This window comes from Haliaeetus albicilla, chromosome 8, assembly GCF_947461875.1.
Source record: "Haliaeetus albicilla chromosome 8, bHalAlb1.1, whole genome shotgun sequence".
Lineage (NCBI taxonomy): Eukaryota > Metazoa > Chordata > Aves > Accipitriformes > Accipitridae > Haliaeetus > Haliaeetus albicilla.
This window is the reverse complement of record NC_091490.1, coordinates 11,104,197-11,125,428: the sequence shown is the minus strand read 5'-3', so window position 1 is coordinate 11,125,428 and position 21,232 is coordinate 11,104,197. Positions and strand designations below refer to the sequence as shown.

General features: G+C 40.0%; 1 protein-coding gene and 1 long non-coding RNA gene across 7 annotated transcripts in view; one reads left to right on the top strand and one right to left on the bottom strand.

Annotated features, from left to right (window-relative positions):
• Positions 1–441: 441 nt before the first annotated feature.
• LOC138686375 (uncharacterized) lies at positions 442–3,028 on the bottom strand. Its single transcript, XR_011325714.1, has 3 exons — positions 2,839–3,028; positions 1,993–2,071; positions 442–776 (listed from the first exon to the last, which is right to left on the bottom strand). It is a non-coding gene; the product is annotated as an uncharacterized lncRNA (long non-coding RNA).
• A 158-nt stretch (positions 3,029–3,186) lies between these two features.
• MAST2 (microtubule associated serine/threonine kinase 2) overlaps positions 3,187–21,232 on the top strand; it is a 198,834-nt gene continuing 180,788 nt past the window's right edge. For 4 of the 6 annotated variants that reach the window (XM_069788840.1, XM_069788839.1, XM_069788842.1 and 1 more), the window contains exon 1: positions 3,187–3,593. In XM_069788840.1, coding sequence (XP_069644941.1) covers positions 3,405–3,593 — 189 coding nt within the window. In that variant the 5' untranslated portion in view covers positions 3,187–3,404. The remainder of the gene's footprint in view (positions 3,594–21,232) is intronic. The other 2 variants (XM_069788843.1, XM_069788841.1) reach the window with 1 other exon arrangement.

The following is a 21,232-nucleotide window of genomic DNA, read 5'->3' as shown; positions in this document are numbered from 1 at the left end:
CCAAAGTACTGTGCCGTCTTCCGGGCTGACTGCATATTGCCAATTGCCAAACATTAGTATTCCAGTGTAAAGACCAAAACTTCTCTGTGAATACCATTAGAACTGGGTCACTAACAGAAGGTGAGTGACAGTTTAACATGCAAAACAACTAAAGCCATTTCCTCTGTCTCACACAGAGCAGAAATACTGAGAGTGAAGATTATGTGTATATTGTGAGCAGAATGACAAATGACAAGCCTTAGCAATATACTTGTTTCGTGGCATTAGAGATGCAGTTCTGCTGTGGAAACAGTGAAAACAGGTGATCAGCTGGGTTTTGTGCGGCAGCAGTTTTGCTAAATGTTCGAACTTAATAAGAATTCAAATGATTAAGTATTTCATTTTGTAGAGGAAATTCTCTTGCTCAGCAGCATCCTAATAACTTCTACTATTTAGCATTTCCTATTCTGTTTGGAATAAAGAGGTTTTAACCTCACAGCTTCAAGCTGTGTACCTCTATTCCAGCTCCAGGAATTATTGCTGTAGCTGTGTGCTCAGCAGTCATAAAAATGCTGCAGATGGATTTATGTCATTTCAGAAAACATTATGGAATAAGCTGGACTAGACTCTGTGTTCTGTCTTACCAAAAGTCCCTTTAAACCAGCTAGAGAAGAATGGAAGAGAACTCTTCCTGGATAGCATCGTTCCAGCTACCTTCTGAACAAGAAGGGCATGCTGAGACCTTCTTTACATGGAGAAAATGGAAGGTGGAAGCCAGGGAAAGGAAGTATCTGGAACTGCAAAGAGAAACAGAATTAACTGAGTATTAGCTGAGTATCAGTAAGTGAGCTACAGAGGCTCTCTCTGCTTTTGCTCCATGTCAGTCAGTCTGGGTAACATAAGAATCAGCCCCTTTATAAGCCTTTATTAATTACTCTTCTATCTTTTTTGGATGTGACAGAATATTTCTGGAAACAAACACTGTGATTGTAGGCACATCACACCATGCTCTGTCTCATTCATCTGTACCCCTTTTACCTGCCAAGCCTCTCATGATTCGTTCACTTTTATTTAAAGTTGGAAAAAAAAACAAGTTCAGAAAACTAGCTCATACGGAAAAGAAAAATCAGGTCACTCAGATTGGTCTGCAGATTCAGGTCATATTCAGTGATGAGTTTAAATGGAAAAAACTTGGGAGAATCAGTAAAATGAGGAATATTTTTCCTATTCCTTCAACGTGAAACCTCACTGTTCCTTTTGTTTCAAAAATATTGGAAAGATACCTTGAGTCCAAAATACTAAACAGGGATTAAACAGAGAAGGAAATAATCCAGAAGCAAACCAAATGCAATCTTTTCACAAGTAAAATGTCCTGTTAACCCCCAAATGGCTTTTTGATTCGGAGAGATCAAAAAGATTTTTAAATTGTTTTGCATAAAATACTGAACCAGGAGGCAATTATTTGCAATTCTATCTAAAGCTAACAATTAAGACTTGGTTTTAATATGTTTCAAAGGCAGGTAGTGTTATTCAAATTCTCATTGTGACTTTTCTTCCCGTATTCATGAATTCGTTTTTGGCACATGAAGCGAACAGGTGTAAGCCAGTGCAAGGTGGCCCACAGGCCATAACCAACAAATAACTAATTGGCATCTATGTTGCAACAGGGCAAAGATCCAGCCAAATTATGATGAGGCACCGTGCCATCCTAATAGACTCACATTATCATGGATGCCAAGATTCCATAAATTTGCATTATTTACATTTAGTTAGGGCAGGATTCCCAGCTGGGAAATTCCACATGGTTGTCCATCTCTATCATATACAATTATGATGGAAAAAAAATCTCTGTGACTAATCCAGCATCCTGAAATAGTTTTCAGCAAGAATTTAAATATTCTTAATAATGAGTTAAAAACGCTCCCACCCATCTACGTCAATAAGTTGTTTGAAAGTGTATTTTTGTTGTCTTTCTTTGTACAAAACAAATAAAAAATTATAAAATCAGATTACCTGATTGAAGATGTATAAGCCTTTTCAGCTTGGTAAAAAGGGAGGAGGAATTGTTTTTTCTGCAGCAGTAGCAAGGTTCCTGTTTATGTAATAGTGAAAAAAAAGGGACAACTTTGAAGTCGCTTTTGTGAAAAATGAATCCCGAAACTGGTAACTTATACCCTCAGGAAATAATTTGCAAAGACAAAAATGTTGAGAGGGTGTGAATTCTTGAGATGAAACACAAGATGATGATATATGCTCTGATTACTCCTTGAGGTAATGAATCTCTGCTGGTTTGTCTTTTCTACTGAGACAGGGAACTACATCTTAATCTGCTTCCTGATGCCATCCCACTCTCCATGAAAAAGTGGGCTGTAGCACTTGACGGCACAGCTGGTAAACGTCTTCCTGCACCTCAGTGCTCCTGCAGAGGGCTGGGGGCTGCCCAGAGAGGCTCCAGTCACCCCAGCGCTGCCGGGGGCTGGGGCTTGATTCCCACCATATCACACTGGAGGAGTCGGCGGGCCTCTTGGAACAAAGAAGTGTGGCGTTTTCCCAAATGCTACCTGCTACTGGTGACACCACAGGAAAGGTCCTGCGCTCACCTTACATTTCCAGGGGCAGTTAAGAGTTTACTGACACGGAAGCTGGTTGCTGCTGGACACCTGAGCTGATCCCGGATGATAACGATGGGGGCAGAAACACCGCCCCCCCCTCCCCGGAGACACTACTGCATTGTGCATCCTCAGTCTACACCTCTGAGCCTCCTTTTGCGACCGCAACGAGGCAGCCCTGTCCCTCCTCTCATGGCAGGGCAGCAGAGCATCTGCAGCCCGGAGGCGTCACTTGCCCGGGCAGCCCTACCGGGAGCCAGGCTGCCGGACTGCTGTGGTCCCCCCGCGGTGTATTCCTCCCTTCTGCGTGTGTTCCCACCGGCGGCGGTGCAGGGAGCCGCGCAGGGCTGGCGGGGGCAGCGTGCGGGGCCCCGCTGCCCGTCGGCGAGACCGCCATTCCCTCAGCGGCGCCCGCTGCCTTCCCAAGCTGCCCCGCGCCCTTTCCCGCCTCGCACCTCCCGCCCGCCCCTCGTGACAAGTCTCGCGCGTTCCCCTCCTTCCCTCCTCCCCGCCAAGTCTCGCGCCTCTTCCCCGCCGCGACGCCGGTGCTCTCGCGATAGGCAGCGGGCGGGCGGGCGGGCGCGCGGCGGGGGGGCGGCGCCGCGGCAGCCGCTGCGCCCGCGCTCCCTGACAGGCGGGCGGCGGGAGCGGCGGCGGCGGCGGGCGGGCATGTCCCTCCGCCCCGCGCGCAGGTGGTGGCGGCGACGGTGGCGGCGGCGCCGCCCCGGCTCTCCGTGACTCCCGCCGGCCATGGCCGGCTCCGCGCATCGGGGGCCCGAGTCGTGCCGCAGCCGCCGCTGAGGAGAAGCCGCCGCGATGAGGAAGGGCCGCTCCCGGGGGGACAAAGCGGCTCCGCCGCCGCCGCCGCCGCCGCGGAGGGAGCCCGGGCGGGCGGTGGCCGCCAGCGCGGCGGAGCGGAGAGCCACCCTGCTGGGGGGCGGCGGCAGGAAGGACCCGGAGGACGCCAGGGCCGCGGGGGCGCCTTGCCGGGAGGCGCTGGAGAGGGTAAAGCCGGGTCGTAGGGCCGGAGGTGGGGGGGGCCGTGCCGGTGGCGGCCGTTGGCATGGAGACGCGCGCCCCGCGTGGCGGGGACGGCGGCGGGCGGGGGCGCCCGGCGGTGCCGCCTTCCGCGCCCGGCCGGGCTGCGGCTGCCGCAGTCGCGGGTGAGGGGTGCGCCTGGCCCGGGCCGGGGGGGGGCGGAGAGTGTCCGGGGGTTGGCGGGAGGCGGAGGGTCGGGGAGAGGCGAGGTGCTGCGCTCGGCGGGGGGGGGTCGGCCTGGGGGGGAGGCTGCATCCTGCGAGCATCCTCCCACGTGACGTGGGCATCCTCAGGTAGATGGCCCCAGGAGAGGGAGGGGTGGATGTGGCGGCCTGTCAGGGTTCTGACGGCGTGGCGCTGAGGGAGCGGTGGGGGAGTCGTCGGGGTGGCAGAAGTCCTGCCTGCACGGCGGTGAAGAAGCGAGGGAGGATGCGGCGAAATCTAGTTCGTGTTCTGTGCTTGCTGGTAGTAATAATTACAGAATGCTTCTTGCTAGTAACCTTCTGTAGGTCACTCCTAATTGTGACATTAGTTATGATGCATTTTCCAGCATTTCTTAGGTCTTAATTCTTAGTGCAAGAAGTGGTGGTTTATTTAGGAAACATACCTTTGCAGATATTCGAAAAGGCATAGGCTCACTTAAAAGTGAGAGTGCCTAAGTTCAATGGATCTGCTTTTAGGTCTTTCACCCCCACAGAAAAAGGATCTACTGATTGCTGCTTAGGGTCACAGGGATCAGAGACCCAAGAGATCTTAAACTTTGTTTCGATGTGTTTTCATATTCCTAGTTTTACAAGAGAGGAAAATGCAGGAGCAGACTTAGCAGTTTAAAAATGTAGATGGCAACTAATGTGCCTTTTTTTTTTTTTTTTTTTGAAGAGAAGGAAAAAGTATCACAAGTATGAAGACTCCCAGAATGCAGTAATTCACTGCTTTGTTTTGCCATTTTTAGGAACAAAGTGAAAAACTAGGTTATTTGACTTTTGTTGTCAAAAAGGTGACTTAAGTTTATGTCATTATTGTAGATGCATAGATTTACTTTTTTTTTTTTTTAAATTTCTTAGTTTTTTCTAGAAAAGCTGCATTACATTGCCTTTAATTATAGGAGACTTGTATTTTGGCTTTGACTAGTGGGTATCTCTTGAATAGAGATTTCTCGGACTGGGCCCTGGAAGAAAAGAGCTCTATTTTTAAAATTTTTTATTTTATATTTTATTCTCTAGTGCCTTGTTAAGCCAAGTGATTAAGAGCTGCTGCTGCTTTTGATGCTTATCACTTCCTGAAACAATTAAAGAACACTAATATCCTTATTCAGGAAAAAAATAATAATCTGAAAGCAGAAGAGCTGACTTAGTTTCTTCCCGACTCTCCATTAAAATAGTTGTTGGTTGGTAGAGCTATCAAATGGAATAGCAAGGTGTTTGTTGTACTGTTTTGATATATTGTATATGATATTGACATGGAAATTAGAGTAAATTATTTCCGTTCTTGGTAGTTGTGAACTAAACTTTTTACGAGTCATGCATACAGAACACACTACGTACCACAGAGTGTATTGAACACTTGGGAACCTTCACCAAAACAACATTAACATGGTAAAACAGGAAAGGCTGCAAATTCAGAAGTGCCAGCTTTTGAGATGCACAAGGCTTTTTAATGGGAGATACTGCCAGTTTGTTTTTAGCTTGGGTGCTCTGACTAAGACCTGATGTGACTTGTAGGAACAGATCTTTACGTGCTGGTGAGTATTCAGTGTGATGGAGTCGTCGAGGAGTTTTGCAGCTAAAGTTAAGAAAGCTTCTACTCAACCTGTGTGAGATGCCTCCCCAAATTTCAAAGCAGAACCTCTCATCCCCTCTCCCCTTTTGTCTTCCATTTGAAGTGGTGGAAGTTTTGTAAATGTGGTAAGCAACTGGAAATAGATGAGTTGAACAAATTTAATAAACAGGACAGATAAGTCTACTCACAGCATTTCTGTCTTTAATATCAATAATTCAGTATTTCTTTAAACATCAGGAGTTGGTAGGGTGGATGTGGTGGAAAGGGCCTTCTGAGATACAAAAGACAGTGTGATGCGATGCTCCATTTCCACTGATGCAGCTTGCAGCCTGACAAATATTTCCTCTGGGGCCACTTCTGATTTAAGTAGCATTGTTATTCCAAGCCTGTAGTATGCCCTCAGTTGTACCAATGCAGCAGTGTGCACAGCTGCAGGGAACCGTTCTGAATAAAATTCAGATTTCACAGTTTGTTTGCCATACGTTTGCACAAGTTTGTGGTTGGGGGAGACTAAGCTACTGTAATGTTGGAAAAAATACTTATCAAACTGTGACTGTAGTAGTTAGTCACTGTGCTGACCTTTAGGCCTTTGAAAATCTGGTCCTTTAATGTGCTGTGCTTGTCGTTCTGACATGTACATACGATTAATGTTTTCACTTTTTTATGAGTTACGTAAGAACATAAAAATAACTGTTCTTGGTCACATTAAAGATCCCTCTAGCCCAGTATCCTGCCTCTCTGAGCTGCCAAAAGCAGATGCTTGGAGAAGAGTATAGTGTATATTGAGGAAATACCTCTCCCAGCCTCCAGTAATTTGTGGCTCACAGGTTTCCGGAACTAGAGGTGATATTTGTTTTTAGTGCCCCCAGTGGGTTTTTTCTTCTATGAATTTGTCCAATTGGTATTTGAAGCCATGTATGCTTGTAGCATCCACAGCATCCTGTGGCTGAGTGTTATAAGGCTTAAATACATTTGGTGTGGAAAAAACACTTCTTTTTTGTTTGTTTTTGAACTTTCTACCTGCTTGTTTCATGCCTTGTTTGTTAATTCTTGTATTGGAAGAGGCAGCGAAAAAGAGAATCCATGTTTTTCTGTGTAGCTTATGGCTTGATAACTTTTTATTTTATTTACCATCCCTTGCTTGTGACTTTTCCAGAGGAGTTTTAGAAAGAAGTGACTCTATCCTTTTCATTGTCCTTGCTATTTTCTTTGCACCTTTTGCAGGTGTGTTCCTGACTGGAGTTAGTGATGCAGGTATCAGAGGAACAGGGTTGGGGAACAGTAACCAGGACTGGCTACAGTATTTGAGCATATAACACCCTGTAAACTTATATAGCATATGAAGTTTTATTCTTTAATCTCCTACCTGCTTTTTCTTGACGATCTTTAAACATTGAGTTGGCGCTTTCATGGAACTGTCTATTATAACTCCAAAATCACTCTTTTAAGTGTAATAGCTATTCAGAATTTGTCATTGTGTATATAAATTTAGGATTTTTTCCTACATTATGCATCCCTTTACATTTATCTACATTTAATCTTATCTGCTATTTTACAGCCCACTTAAACAGTATCATTAAGGTCTTCTTCAGATCTTTGGCCATCGCTTTTGCAACCTTGAATAACTTTAAGCATTGTCAGCTGACTCTGTCACGTAAGTGCTAAGCTTCTTTGCTAGATTTTGCTTTAAAATGTTGAAGGAATTGATCCCAGAACAGATCCTTGTGGGACTCCACTGGTGATCCTTCTTTTTTGGGAAAAAGGCCAATTGTTCCAACTTCTTATTTCCTATCTGTTAATCGGTCATTAATTCGTAGTTGAATTGTCCTTCTTATCCCATGGCAGTTTGGTTTCATTGAGCGAGGGCATCTTTGTCAAACACAGCCCACCTGGGTTTCTGTAAAGCATCAGCTTAATCGTTGTATGTTCGGTGACTACATTGAAGGACAAAAATGGAAAGTTGAGGTGAAGGTTATTGTTGCTTAGGAGTGACAGTCACCCTCATCCAGAGGCATATTGTAAGCGTTAGATTGTTTCCATGTCATGCTTACATAATTAGTTTGAGACATCGTGATATTTATTGTGAAAGATCCTACATGGATCATAGCCAGTATTTGTCAGAGGTGCTTTTATTAGCATTTTCTACTTCAGGTAGAAGTCAAAGTTACCATATAAAGGACTCTTCAGTGTCTAGAAGAGCAAGAGGGGAACACATACAAGGAAAGCTGTAGTATTGTGGTAGGTCTGGGGGCATGGAGGTTGAGGGTCAAAAGAGTAAAAATACAGGACACTGAGCACTGAATATCCCTGAACAGCCTTCTCTGCTCTAAAGGCATCCAGGGAGCTAGTGGCTGCTGCCCAGTGGTGCTTTGCTCGGAGATGTGACAGGATGAGGGAACAGAAACAGACACCACGCTTGTCAGCATTTTACCCTCGCTTCTGTCAAGCTTCCCTCTTCTCTTGCCATGGATGGCCAGGGCCAGGAGAAGTTTTATGAGTAGATTCCATGACTTTGTGATTTTGAGGGATAATAAAGAAACAAAGGGGAAAACAGTAGCAAAATCTCAACAAGCAGTTCAGGGAGCCGGTAGAGGGACTGCAAGTTGTAGAGGCGGTATTTTGGGTTAGATGGACCCTTTGTCTTGTGTAAAGTTTAGCTTGGCTGCTGCTGACGTAGAGTTGGACTGAAATGTTGCTAAACCTGGAGGCTCCCCGTACGTTCATTGTATGGGAAATGTTCAGCTGATGCCAGCAGGCAAGCTGCATACATAATATTGAGAAGGATGAAAAACCTCCTTAGTCCTGGTTAGTTTTGTGTTGGGGGAGCCCTTTCTGTAGGGCAGTCAGTGCAGTAGACTTATCTCCAGCTGTCAGTTTTGGTGTGCCTGAAGAAGGATGATCTTGGGTATTCCCCACACTACATTTTGTCATTTCTGAATTGGATAGAAAGTATTTCCTGAGCTTTGAACAAAGTAACTGACTTTACAATCAAATCATTTGACTATTATAGTCATTTGGAACTGTAGCGCTGCAAACTTTCTGAGAGCAGGAAAAGTATTCCTTTCTCTCCAGGTGTCTTTGAAACTTTGTAGATCTGTATGTCCCAAAGCCAAAATGGATTACTGTGGTTATGCAGTGTGATCTCCCCACATGTGTAGGCTCTGGAGCTTTCCTGAAAGATAAATTAAAACTTCTCTCTTAGAAATTGATCTTATCTTAGCCTTAGATCATGGTGTGCCTGTCACCTCTTCTGGAAAGCTCTGCCAATGTTTAATTATACCTGCAGTTAGGAAACTAAACCACATCTTATTTCAAGGCTTGTTTTGTCTAATGTCCAACTTTGAGCTGTGGAATATGCCTATGCTAGCACAGGCAGTAAAAATTCTCTACTATTTGATATCTTTTCCATGTATAAGTATTTGAAATGTAAAATCTAGCTTCAGTTGGAACAGAAGACACTGAGTTCTTTTACTTCTAGGACTTTGTGCTTTCCCCCTGATTGTTCTTGGAGCGTGTGCACCAAAAATAGGTAGTATTCTGGCAGCAGCCTGGAACAGTGTGATCACAAAGTTACTTCTCCACTACTGTTTGATACTTGTCTTTTTACAACTTCGGGGATTGCATTACCACAGTTGGGTGTGTCATGTGAGAGAGAGTTTTGTAACATTATGGCTATGTGGATATTTCTACTCCATGTATTCAGGACATAGTGCAAATTGGTCCACCAGTGCTTATAAACATTAGGTTGGAAAGCTTATCCTGCCTTTCATGTTGTCTTTATATTTTGATTTTTTTTTTTTTTTTCTTGAAGGAATGGCAAAGGATCTTTTCCACTGACTTCTCACCCTGTTCGTGTTTTTGGAAAGCAGTCAGTGACCAGCAGGGAGAAACTGGCCAAACCCCAGAGTGCTAGTCAGATTTGTTTTGCCTCCACAGCTGCAAAGAAGCTGTTACCATGCTTTCCTTGCTGCGTGGCAAGCCTGGAAATTGAAGAGATCTTTCTTTTTTCCTAATCAGAACTTCTGTGCTTCAAATATAATAAATTTTTTCTCTTTTTTTTTTCTTTTCCCTCTAGGTGCCATCAGTGCTATTAAAAGCAGTACCTCTATTGTGATGAGCCCTGTACATAGATTTCATAACAATTTAGTGTTCTTTGGTTATTTCTACCATGAGTCTTCCCTTTAGTTTGATAGGTGAAGCAGCAGGCTTTTGGAGTTCAGTTGACACTTTGCTTCTGAGCTTTCGCTACATCTCTGTCTCTCAGGCTGCTGATCAGAGCTCTGTTGCAGCTCCTGTTCTGCTCCCCCAGCCACGGACCCTATGATTAACAGCTCACAACACTCAGAGCTGTCTTCTAACTTCCTATCAAAATGTGTAAGCTGGGATGAAACTTAATCTGAAGAAGATGGAGGTTTATTTCCAAAATTCAAGCAAATAAACAGAATCAAATGGACATATTGCTAGTAATGCAGATTGCATTTGCAATAAAGTGTAGTTTTTAATATTCACATTACAGATTCCATAAAAGCAAATATAGATTAAACATAGCAAATATGTTCTGTAAGCATCATTGCTCCTCCTTATCAAAGGAGAGATGGAGTGCTGCTGAATTCTGGAAGATCAGGAACCATTGTTTTACATAAATACCTCTACCTACCTCTTTTGGGATTTCGTTGCCATTTAGGGCTGATTTTAGAGCAATTCTGTCCTGTGCCTATTTCATCAAGGGAGCTAAAGAAAGTCTTAAAGAAGACATTGGTAAAGACTCCTAAATTACAAGCTGTCAATGTGACTTAACATTAGAAACTCAGTTACTCTTTGTAGACCTCAGACTTCCTTTTCCCATCTCCCTTTTTTGCTGTCTAGCTCTTTTTCTCATTATAGGGAGAGAGCAAAAAATAAGTGTTTATGTTGTGGTTTTTTTTTTTAATAAGAAGATGCTGAGTTCTATTCTGTAAAGCTTCTGATATGGTGAACCAGAGTCCAGAGCATATGGTTGGCTGGCAGGCATTCTTATTCATCCTCAGAGTTTAATTTCTTAATTTTATCCCCTCCTCTGTGGAGAAATAAAGGTAGTGAAGAAGCCAGAGCATAGCTGCCAAAGAGAGAGCTGTTCCCTATGACGTGAACAGTTCTGTCACTGTTTTCTTCTCTGTCCTTTTCCTGAGGAGGCAAGAAAAGAAGCCAGAAAGAACATTGATGTCCTGTAGGTGTGTCTTGCTGTCTTCCATAAGCTGATTCTTCTTGATGCCAGAGCTACTCTGGTTTGACTTCTTCATTAGCCATAGTTTTGCCTTTCAGTATTTTGATCGGGCAGCAATGGCAGCTGCTGGCAACATGTTGCTCTGAGTTCACTTGTATGTTCATACTAATGTTTAGAAGTATTGGGCGGGGGGGGGAGGAATTGACTGAAGAAAAGTGTCATCTAAAAGCAGGCAAAGGGGAATAGAGTCAAGTGATCGATTCTGCAGTGTGCTTGTTAGATAATAACAGAATTGAGCCAAAGATTAATCTAGAAGTAGACAAAAGGGACGTAGATTTAAGTGACCAATAATTCTGCCATGGGCTTGTTAGATAATAGCAAAATAGTGCCAAAGGACATATGGCGCTTCTCTGGCCTGATAGAATAAAAACATCGCTTCCCTCAAAGTTGAATATTAATGCATAAACCTAATTTGTTTAAATCGATTTGTGTGAATCAATAAGTAGGTAGGCATTGCATCAGCAGCTTAGATGATTCAGCTTGCTCATGTGAGATTTCACTTTCCTGTCACAAGTGAAGAGTAAGAGCAAATATTGTGTATTAGCTGCATTGATTTCATATTTTGCATATTAGAATAGCTAAGCAGGCAGTGGAGAGATTATGAATATATAGGTGTTCATGTTGCTGATTATTTGCATCTGAGTTCAGCAGTGCACTGCTTTTCTTGTCCAAAAGGAGCATAGAAGTGAAGGAGCCAAGAGAAGTCTTCTACCAGAATTGGCTGGATTTGGTGTGGGACTACTTATTTATAATCGTAATGAGTTATTAGCTTGAAGGGAAAAGCTGCTGTTACACAGTATTTGTTACAGAGCACTTGAGGGTAACGGCGGGGTGCTGTCCAAAGCTGGGATTAAGCATCTACAAAACACTCAGACTGTGGATATATTCCTGACTGTATGTGTTGGGAAACCAAGTAATATCTGTGTGTATTGTGTTGGAGGAATGGGTATGCGTTATTGAATTTATACCTAGAAGTTGACTTAGTTCTTGAGCAAGCTCATATGCCTTCTTACAGTGCAAAGAATGTGAATGTTGTCCTGCCTGTCAAGGTAGTTCTTAGAGTCTCTAGAAGAGGCAATTTTTTATTTTCATCTGATAGGTAATTTTTATTGCCTGGGCTGCCTGTTGTGCTCCATAAGCTAACATAGCTTTGGTGCTTATAAGAAATGCAGTGGATTATTATAGATATGATGATAGGCATTTATTTAAAATAAAAGTTTTTTTACTCTTATTTAATTCTTATTCATGGAACCTGAGTAGCTGAAGCTAAGCAAGCAGTGAAGACCACCAGGTTAGTGGATTGTTTGAGACCAAACCAAAAAGCTTTTATCACCCATCAAGACCTTGAACCACAAGGTAGAACCACAGTAGCTAAATAGGCAGGTCATGTAGAGTCTTAACAATTTCATTTCCACGTCAAATGATGATGTGGTGTGGTTAGTGTCTTTTTGTAGTGATGTAGTACTATTTGAAGCCTGGTGAAAATGCTGCTCTTTGGAGGAAGAAGCTGAGTCCATGATCACTCAAAAAGCTACCTTTTTGCAAGGCAGTAGAAAAATCTATTTCAGGTGATGAAAATGTGCTTGTTTTTTTGATGTCTTGATAGATGTCACTCTTGGTCATAGAAGGTTAATGCTCTGTGGTATCTCACTATAGTGGAAAGATCTGAAGGCCTTGTTTGGTTTGTAATGAAGCAGCTCTGTTGTTACCTTTAAAACCTGCTTTAAAAGCTTTTATTTTTTTCACTTACTCTTCCTCTAAGCTGTGTTTTTTTTGTAATAGTGTGTCATCTAACTTACAGCTTAGGTCCCATGAACCCTAAAACTAGTAATCTGTCAGAAATTATTTTCAAATGTCCTGTTATAAATACACATTACAGTGCAGTGAGGGAATAGGGTTCAAGACTGAAAACCCAGCCATAATAAAAAAATCTAGCTGTCTAGCTTGTCAGTTTTTTCCTATTTGGAATCACTCTAGCATTAATGGAGGTACATTATTTACATGGAAGATAGAATGATGCTCTGTTTCCTTTCAGGAAAAAATCATGCCTTTGCTATTAGAACGGCATCATAAATGTTTTCACCTTTTCTTATACATATAGTAAACAATTTAACAATAAAATACTTTCCAAAACCTTTTAGTTGATCTGGATTTTCATGAATGTAGAAGCAAGACGGTCTTTAAAACGTTCCGTATACCTGTTTAAATTTCCAGAAGCAGCTAGCACTGTTAAGGTTGGACTATGGGGAGTTTAAGAATTTTTGAAATGTAATTTCTGATTCAGTTTCAGTCCACACATGTCTTCCCAAACTGTCTACAGCAGAAGATTTTCTCTAATGTTTTTTTACTACATAGTGTGACAGGTAATCCACCATAAACATTTTCAACAGTACAAAGCCAAGATGAGCTATTTAACTACTTAATTGAATGACACTTGGATAACTTTTTTTTTTGGCCTTTACCGTGTCATGCTTGTATTTCTGAAACTCTTGTTGTTTGGCATCTCATCTAATTCTGCTAATAGTAAAAATACTTAACAGTAGTTAGAAGCTGAATTTTCAGTGCACCTCTGGGGCACTGCTTCCATTATCTGCACATTGTCCAAACATCCAGTGATCCATTCAAGATAGATTTCCGGTAACACTTAAAATTTGTTGCTTATATGAGGCTACATTCTGCTAGCCCTAACTTCTTGCAGTGACTGTGAGCTGTCTTATGGAAATTACCTCAGTATACACTATGTGTTTATCACTTTGATATGTTAGCTGCTAGCACATCAGGATTTAAAAAAAAAAAAAAAAAAAAGATGATTTTGTAGGTCCTGCCATCCCTGTTGATTTTTCCTTATTGGATTTGATGGAAGAGTTCACAGACCAGTTTGTCTTTCATGATGGAAGAGGAAGTACAGAATGGTTACAATGGTAAACAAATGCTGGCCTGCAACATTATAGAAAGCAGTTTTACTGAAGGCTGAATTATGTGTACGGTTGGACCCAAACTTGAGACACTTTGTCATTTTTTCTTAGTCCATCCAAACAAAAACTCAGTGCAAAAGGTACATCCGCTAAGGAGTGAGGGGAATTCAGTACTGTCTGTGGGGTGAAAACTTGTGAAAACATCTTGTAGCTGCATTTCAGGAAGCTTGAAAATTTTTTGAAATGTAGTACTTGTCAGATTGATTAACTGGTGCTCAAGCATGTTCTTTTATCCTTCAAATACACAGCTGTCATGCTTTGAGCTCAATAAGAGTGATTTAAAAAAAAAAAAAAGGTGGTTTTCTAATATGCCTTCCTGGTACTATGTCTAATAACCAGAACTTGATACTGCTGCTTATGTGTGCTGTTTTCATGACACTGGGAGTCATACACATGCAGAAGGACTGCATAAATACCTGAGTTATATTCTACAGATGGTTTAAGCGTGGTTCCATGTTTCCAGGAAGACTTTCTCCCTGTGCATGTTGATTTCCAGTTATCGCAGGTATTAAACTTGGGGTTTGCTTCTCTTTGCATTAAAGAGCATACAGCTTAGAATCATCAATCTCTGCGCTCTTTCTTACAATACAATTTGTCATTGCAAAGCAAGCACACATCAGCAAAACTGCATAGATATCTTTGTCCTTTACGTGGCTTTCAGAGCTTTCTGAGGAAGCATGTACAATACCCAGAGAATCCAACTTCACTAATGCAAGCAAAGTGTTAAACTCTCGGAAGGGCAAAACTGGAGAGGAGTATGTAATGGAGTCTTGTGGAGCTACTTAAGGAAAAAAATGTACTGATAGGCAGTGAAATAATTTAATGTCTTGCATTGTTTTTCTGATGTTTATGCTGTTAATCTCCTGGTAGTTGCATGTCCTCTGTTCACTGAGGACTAGCTGAGAGGGCTAGCAGCAGCTTTTCTTATGATTGTATTTTTTTGCCATTTGAAATGGAGTAAACCCCCAGTTTTATTTTAAAGAAACCATTGTGGGACCCCAGAGCAAGGAAATGTCATCTCAAAAATGGAATGCTTAATAATTAAAACTGGTTTATTATTCACTAAAATCACACCATTCAATCTTTAGTGTATTTACAAGCACTTTATTATCATAAAAATCACATTTTAATATGGAGCCTCAGAAAAGTCCTTTAAAGAAAATCAAGTGGTCAGGACTGATGTTAAGTATTCTGGACAGCACCAGAAGATCAGAGAGTACAAATAAATAAATTACAGTCACTGTTTTAGAGGAAAGCTTATAAATGAGTTGTATAGTTAATGAAGTGACTGTAGGCATTTAAATGTTTAAACATTTAGGCATAGATGGATGCAGTGACATATTAGTAGCAAATGCTACTTTCTCTATTTTATGAAATGATTTAAATTGGACCTGTGCAGTGTGAACATGGCAAAAATATGTGATCCTGAAAGTTAAATTATACATTCAGTTAGGTATCTGTACGTTCTTTGACCTTTGCATTATTCCCTGTTTTTAGGACAGAGGAGAATCTGTTTGCAGCATTGTTTTGCCAGTTTAGCAGACACTTTAGCAGAAGTGTCTACTGACTGTAGTCTTTCAGTTTGAGCTTAAGGCCTGGTGATGTTCATAAACCTAACAGTTGGGCATTGTTTTTGTTCTCAAGCAGAAGGGAAGAAACACATGGCTTGTCCTTGAAAAAAATTCTGTCTGTTGTTTCTTTGGGATGGAACTGTATTATGCTGCTTGGTAAGGAGAAGCTTTTGTGCCAGACTATAGATACTCCATTTCTTTGTGTAGACATTGATAAGAATTGTGAATTAGTTTATCTTTGTCTGCCATTTTGTATGATTTCTGTTAAGAAAAGCTAAGGATTAAGTGTTTGTTAGGTTTCCAAAGGTTAACTTAATTTCCTTTAGGTCTAAAGCCATTGGTAGTTTTATTTGCAGTCCTATAATCAAATGATAATTTTTTTTTTCCCATTCCATATGTGCAGATCTGCTGTTGAGTTTTAGTGAAAATTTGTTCTCAGGAAAACTTCACATAAGTGCTTCTTATTTTTGCTGTGCATTGATGTGCTTATCTCATTTGTGGTAGGAAGTGAGAAGATTCCAGATGGTTCATGAAGGCAAAAATATTGATGCCAAATGATTGGAACTTTCACTGTCAGAAACAAAAAAAAAGTTTAGATTTTTTTCCTGCTGCAAATAATGATCTTCCCCAGTGATGATAACACCAGATTAAAATGTATCTTGGTCTTTCTTCATCATGTATATGAACAAATAGTGTTCTGACTCTTAGCAGAGCATTGTGCCTTGTTAGATCTTATTTTGCTGCTAATCTCTGTCTAACTACAGGTAGTTCCACTGCTACCTACTACTGTTCAGGTCATAGCTGCAATACATAAAAGCATCCTGGGCAAACAAGTAGTGTGGTTAAAGAGGATTTCTGTTGTGTTTTCTGGTTTCATACTTTTCTTTCTGTGCAGAGTGTGCTATTCAAGTGAACTTTATAAATTAAGATCAAGTCTTAAAATTGTGTTACCTATCTGTAAGTAGTCATTGAATGTCTAATTAGAAAAGCCCCTTTAACTCACCTGAGCGGTTCCCTGCCGAAGTTCAGTTCATGACTTACCTTTCGCTTTTCTTTGTTGGCAGCTTCATTTGAGACAAGCCTTGGAATAGCAGTTGGGCATAGATTTCTCTCCTTTTAGCCCCCTTAGTCTTGGGACAGTTTTTGAAGGGCTGTATCTCTTACTGGACCAACAGAGACTTTTATCTGAGACTGTACTTCAAACTTAATGAGTCTTAACATTTTTCTTTGGAAAGTGCTTCTTTCAAAAGAATATTAGAACTCTGCACTGTTAGTAAATAAGCAATTTTTATGCAGCATGCACATTTTAATACACTGTATTATTGTTCACTTGCCAAACTTTGTATTTTTAGCTAGTATTTTGATTTTAAATGTTTTATTTGTGCCTCAGGCATAGAAAATTCTATATTGTTTTGGGCTGAGAATCAACTATTAATACAGATAATTTCTCAGTTTTTGAAATGTGACCCAGAGCTTCCTGTCTGCAATGTATAAAATTAGGTGAAACTCTCTTACAGGTCCTATTGCTGTGAAGCAGTTGTTTGTTTATGTAAATTGAATGAACGTTTAACCTGTCACTAGGTCTTGTTCATCTTGGTAGAAAAACAGAGGAACTTTACATTCCCAATAAAAATGACTTGATTGTAACTTTGTTTGTAGGCATTAAACAGAGTTTACAAACATTTAAGTAGGTATCTTATGTTGTTTTGCTCTTTCCCTGTGAATGAGATGGTGAGACAATGTTTGTAATGTGAACGAAAATAAATATAGTTGGAGATCTGCAAGCTCACTCATTAAAAAAAAAAAAAAAATTAGCATCAATGTTGCACCAAATCAAGGCACCCTGCAGGATGTTTGGATAATTCTCCTTTTTATAGCTGATATGAAATCATAGGTCTTTTTACATGCACAGCTTTAGATGCAGCTGTGTTTCTGCTGCTTGCCTGGTTCGTTAAGCAGTTCCCATTCTAGTCTTTCTTACAGCATAATTGTGATAAAAGGTGTTAAATTCAGTGTTTTCTGTGTAAAAAAGATCTGAATAAGTCTGTAAGAAATTGGAAAATGAGAAAAGTTTTGGCTTATTGATACTGTGGATTATGGTCTTTAGCAAATCTAAATTTACATCTGTATTTGACTGTATAAAATCTAATAGAAAAGAATATAGAAGATAAATGAGTGTTAATGTGTAGGATGCTAAAGAGAACTTGCAGTAATACTCGACAGTGATGTTGGGACATCAGGGTCTTGGTGCATCCTCTGAGTTTAATGGAAGAAAATCTTAAGAGAGAAGGCGTTACTAATGTCTTATAACACCAAACTTTATTACAAATCACATTTTTTTGGGGTCATGATTCTTTTAATCCTTACAGCAGACAGGATTCTAATGTACAAATGACAAATTGAGTTGTTGATGTTTTTTTTTATCTGGTCAGGAGCTAATTTTCCTGCTCTATACAACCTTTTTATGTTTGAAATACTCATGCTAGAATACCAATGATAAAGGAATGATGTGGCCTTTAACGTGCAGTGTCTTTGTTCAGGCTGGTTTTGTTTTCAGTGTCACTAGTGAGCATGTAGTGGGGTTTTGAGTCTTGATACACTGATAGTGGTTTCTTTGAGCTTCTGTAAAGTTTAATGCAGACTTCTATAGAGGCTCTGTTGCTCTTTCTTCCCTAAATGAAATTATTTTGGCTTTAGGCATTTACAAGTTGAATTCAAGAATTATACTACCCATTTGTCTCTTAGTAAGGAGATCCTGAAGTAGGATCAAATACTTGGCTTGTATAAACCATTGTGGTAGTATTTGTATTTTCATATAAGGACCAAACATTCAAGCTGATACCATTTAATCACAAATTGCCTTGTGTTCTAGACAGTGGTTCCATCAGGAATAAGATTATTCTGCATCTAAATGATCCTCAGAAAGGGGGCAATAGTGTACATAGTTGTAAATATTCACTTTTGCTTTTTAACAAGCTTTTTAATGCGTTCTTGCAGCTGGGGACACTTGGCAAGAAAGCTAACAACTTGAACTTCCCTGGTGAAACAACATTAAAGTTTCTGATTCATTAGTTCTATCAAACCTGCCTTGGAGTTGTTTCCTGAAGAGTTAACAAGAAAAAAATCTTCCCGTTGGAGGATCAAGATAAGGAGGGTGTATCTCATAGTATAGGGTTCTGATACTGTGTCTTTCAGGAGACATTCTTTTTTTCTTGTTTGTTTTTAACTGTGGGATATTTTTTTTTTTTCATACAAAAGGATTTAAATTTGTTTTATAACTTTTCTATCATCTGTGTTATAACTGCAGAGGAGTGTACAGAGGAAGCTGTAGGTATTGAGAGTGTTAAATGTGTGCGTGTTACACTGTGTAACTATTGAAAGCATCACTGTGGCAATAATGCTTAGCTTTCCAGTCATTTTGAAAACTTAATATTGACACTAAGTTAAGTTTATATATTTACCTTTGTGGGAATGTTGGGATTTATTGCAAAGTTCTTAAAAAAAAAAAATCTATTAAAGGGAAAAAATATTGTAAACCTCTTTTCTGTCTTTAAAATACTGACACTTTTATTTAATGTAATATATTCTGTAAAACTTTTCTCTTGTTGATGTAGTAAACCAATATATTACAGCCTCTGAGAGGCTCTGTTGATTTAATGTAATTTTCCTTGATTCTGCTGTCTCTGACATTTTTCAGGATGCTGCTGGCAAGTACATGAATTAAGCAGATATAGTTAAGAAGAGTCTTAGTTGCAAGTTCTTATTCAGCCTACAATTTTGGTCACATTTGGGCTCACCTCAGCTTCCTGCTAGCCCTCTTCCCTCAATATGTCATGTCCAGGCTAGAAAGTTAAGGCAAATTTCAGTGCTAAATACTAAAGCATAAATACTATGATTCCATTGCATTAATTGCTACTTATTTAGACTGATATTTAGTCTGCAATCTGTTCTCTAGGCCTTTAATTTTCTTTTTCAGTGTATTTTAAAGTATATTAGAGGAGACCTAATGACAGGATCAGATTTATCTTCTGTTAAGGGTATATAGACACATTATATAAAGTGATGAGAAGGAAAAGAATGCTCCTCAGATATGTGCACACAATCCTGACACAACAGGCTTTTATCTTTTAAAGGACAAACAGTACTGTGTTAAAAAATAGAAAATGCAGCTTTCAGTGTTGACTATTTTTTTTGCTTTAAAAAAATTCAGAAAGTGTCAAGTTTATCCTCAAGTTGCATTACTCATTGGTTATCTTCCAAAATAGGGTGATATTAGCGTATTCTTTGCCAATTTATTGTATTTAAATTTTCATTCTTCCTTCTAACAGTTAGCTAGAATTCACTTCCAGAACACCTTAGGTGGTTGTGCTCGTTAGGCTTAAAAAAAAAAAAAAAAAGATTTCTCACTTTTCTTGTTAATTGATTACCTGTTCACAGAAAACTTTTTTGTAGACCTTTTTTTTCCCTTGCCCCCCCAGCTAATAGCTTAACATGTTTTGACCTGCATATTTGAATACTTGTTAGTCACAGTTGAGTGTTTTTGCTTGTTGTAGACATCTCTAGGAAAAAAATATTTTTGAATTAGTTGTAACACAGTTACATGAAAGGAAGTGCTGCTTTATATGATCTGTTACATCTTAAATGGAGACCATAAAGACAGGTCTTAAGTTTTTTCCTAACATTCAACTGTTGCTGATATATCAGTCTCACTAACTGTGTGGTACTTCATCTGGCAGTTCAAGGAAGTACTTTGACATGCATCTACATTTTCAGTATTCACGTGCCATTTGTAGATTAGGATCTGTGCTGTGTCACTCTCTTGCAGCACCATTAAATGAACATTAAAAAAAAAAAGCTGCTGAAAATCATTGCAGTGGTTTATGTGCTTGTTCTTTTATTTCTTGCTTGAATTGTTTGGGAGACTTTCCTTGTGCAATGAAATGGAAAAGACGGCTGAGAAGGTTCCTTGTAGCTGTATTCTGAAATTACTGGATCAGGATTTTAATGTGGGATATTAACGTAATCTTACACATCAGGAAGCACATTTGGTTTCTTGTCTTCTGTCTGCAGCTATTGTTGCAATCTGTCTGGTTCTCCATCTTGCTGAGTGTAATAACCCCTATGTGAGATTTCAGGCAAGAGAAACAGTTGTATGTATTTCCAGTGCCACAACTATTTTAACTGTTTTTCTGTGCAAGTGTGTTAAGTGATCAAGCTGAAAAATGCAGAGGCTCTCACTTCAAGAAAAGCCTTTGCCATTCTTCTTCAGATCCTACTGTTTCAAGTTATGTGAGCAACCTTTTGTATACCTTTGAACGGACTGATAGGAATAATCTTTGCCTAGCAAATCAAGATTGTTTGTGTCACGCTTTTATCTTCAGCCCTAAGCTTTGCAGGATTCAGCTGGCTGTTTGAGCCTGATTTTTTAGCTTGTGGCAAATGACACAAGGCCAAAGTAAAGTAAGAATTGTTTTTTTCTATCACCTTTGAAAAGAAATTAAAGGAGAGAGGCTCACAGTCCTTTTCACACTGTGTGAGCAAAGTGTTTCTGTTACATGCTTACTAATGCTTTCATTTGTAAAGCTGCAAGAATTTTTTCTTTTCAAAAGTGGAAATGGAGTCCTTAAAATTATGGCAGTCTGTGCTGCGTAATCTACTCTTCAACCATTTGCTCTGGTAGTCTTTGTAACTTGAAAGCAAGTAAGCAAAATTTTGTTCTATCACTGCAGAGTTTCTTAATCCATTGATTTGGAATGTTGTGTAAGATTTTTCTGTCCTTTGTATGTATTGCATCTTGCTTTGGTGCAAGGACAAGGAAAGATCTCTTCCTGTGGGTTTTTTTTCCTTCCTTGTTTAAGAGTGGTAACATAAACTACTGCTATTTTCATGTAGTTCGTCTATGAACTGCAATATTAAAGCTGGGTTTTGGTGGATGAGTGGAATAAATTAGAGTCTCACAAAAGACAACTCTATTGTTGTCAAGTTAAAACTTTCCATCTTCATTGTTTTGCTGACACA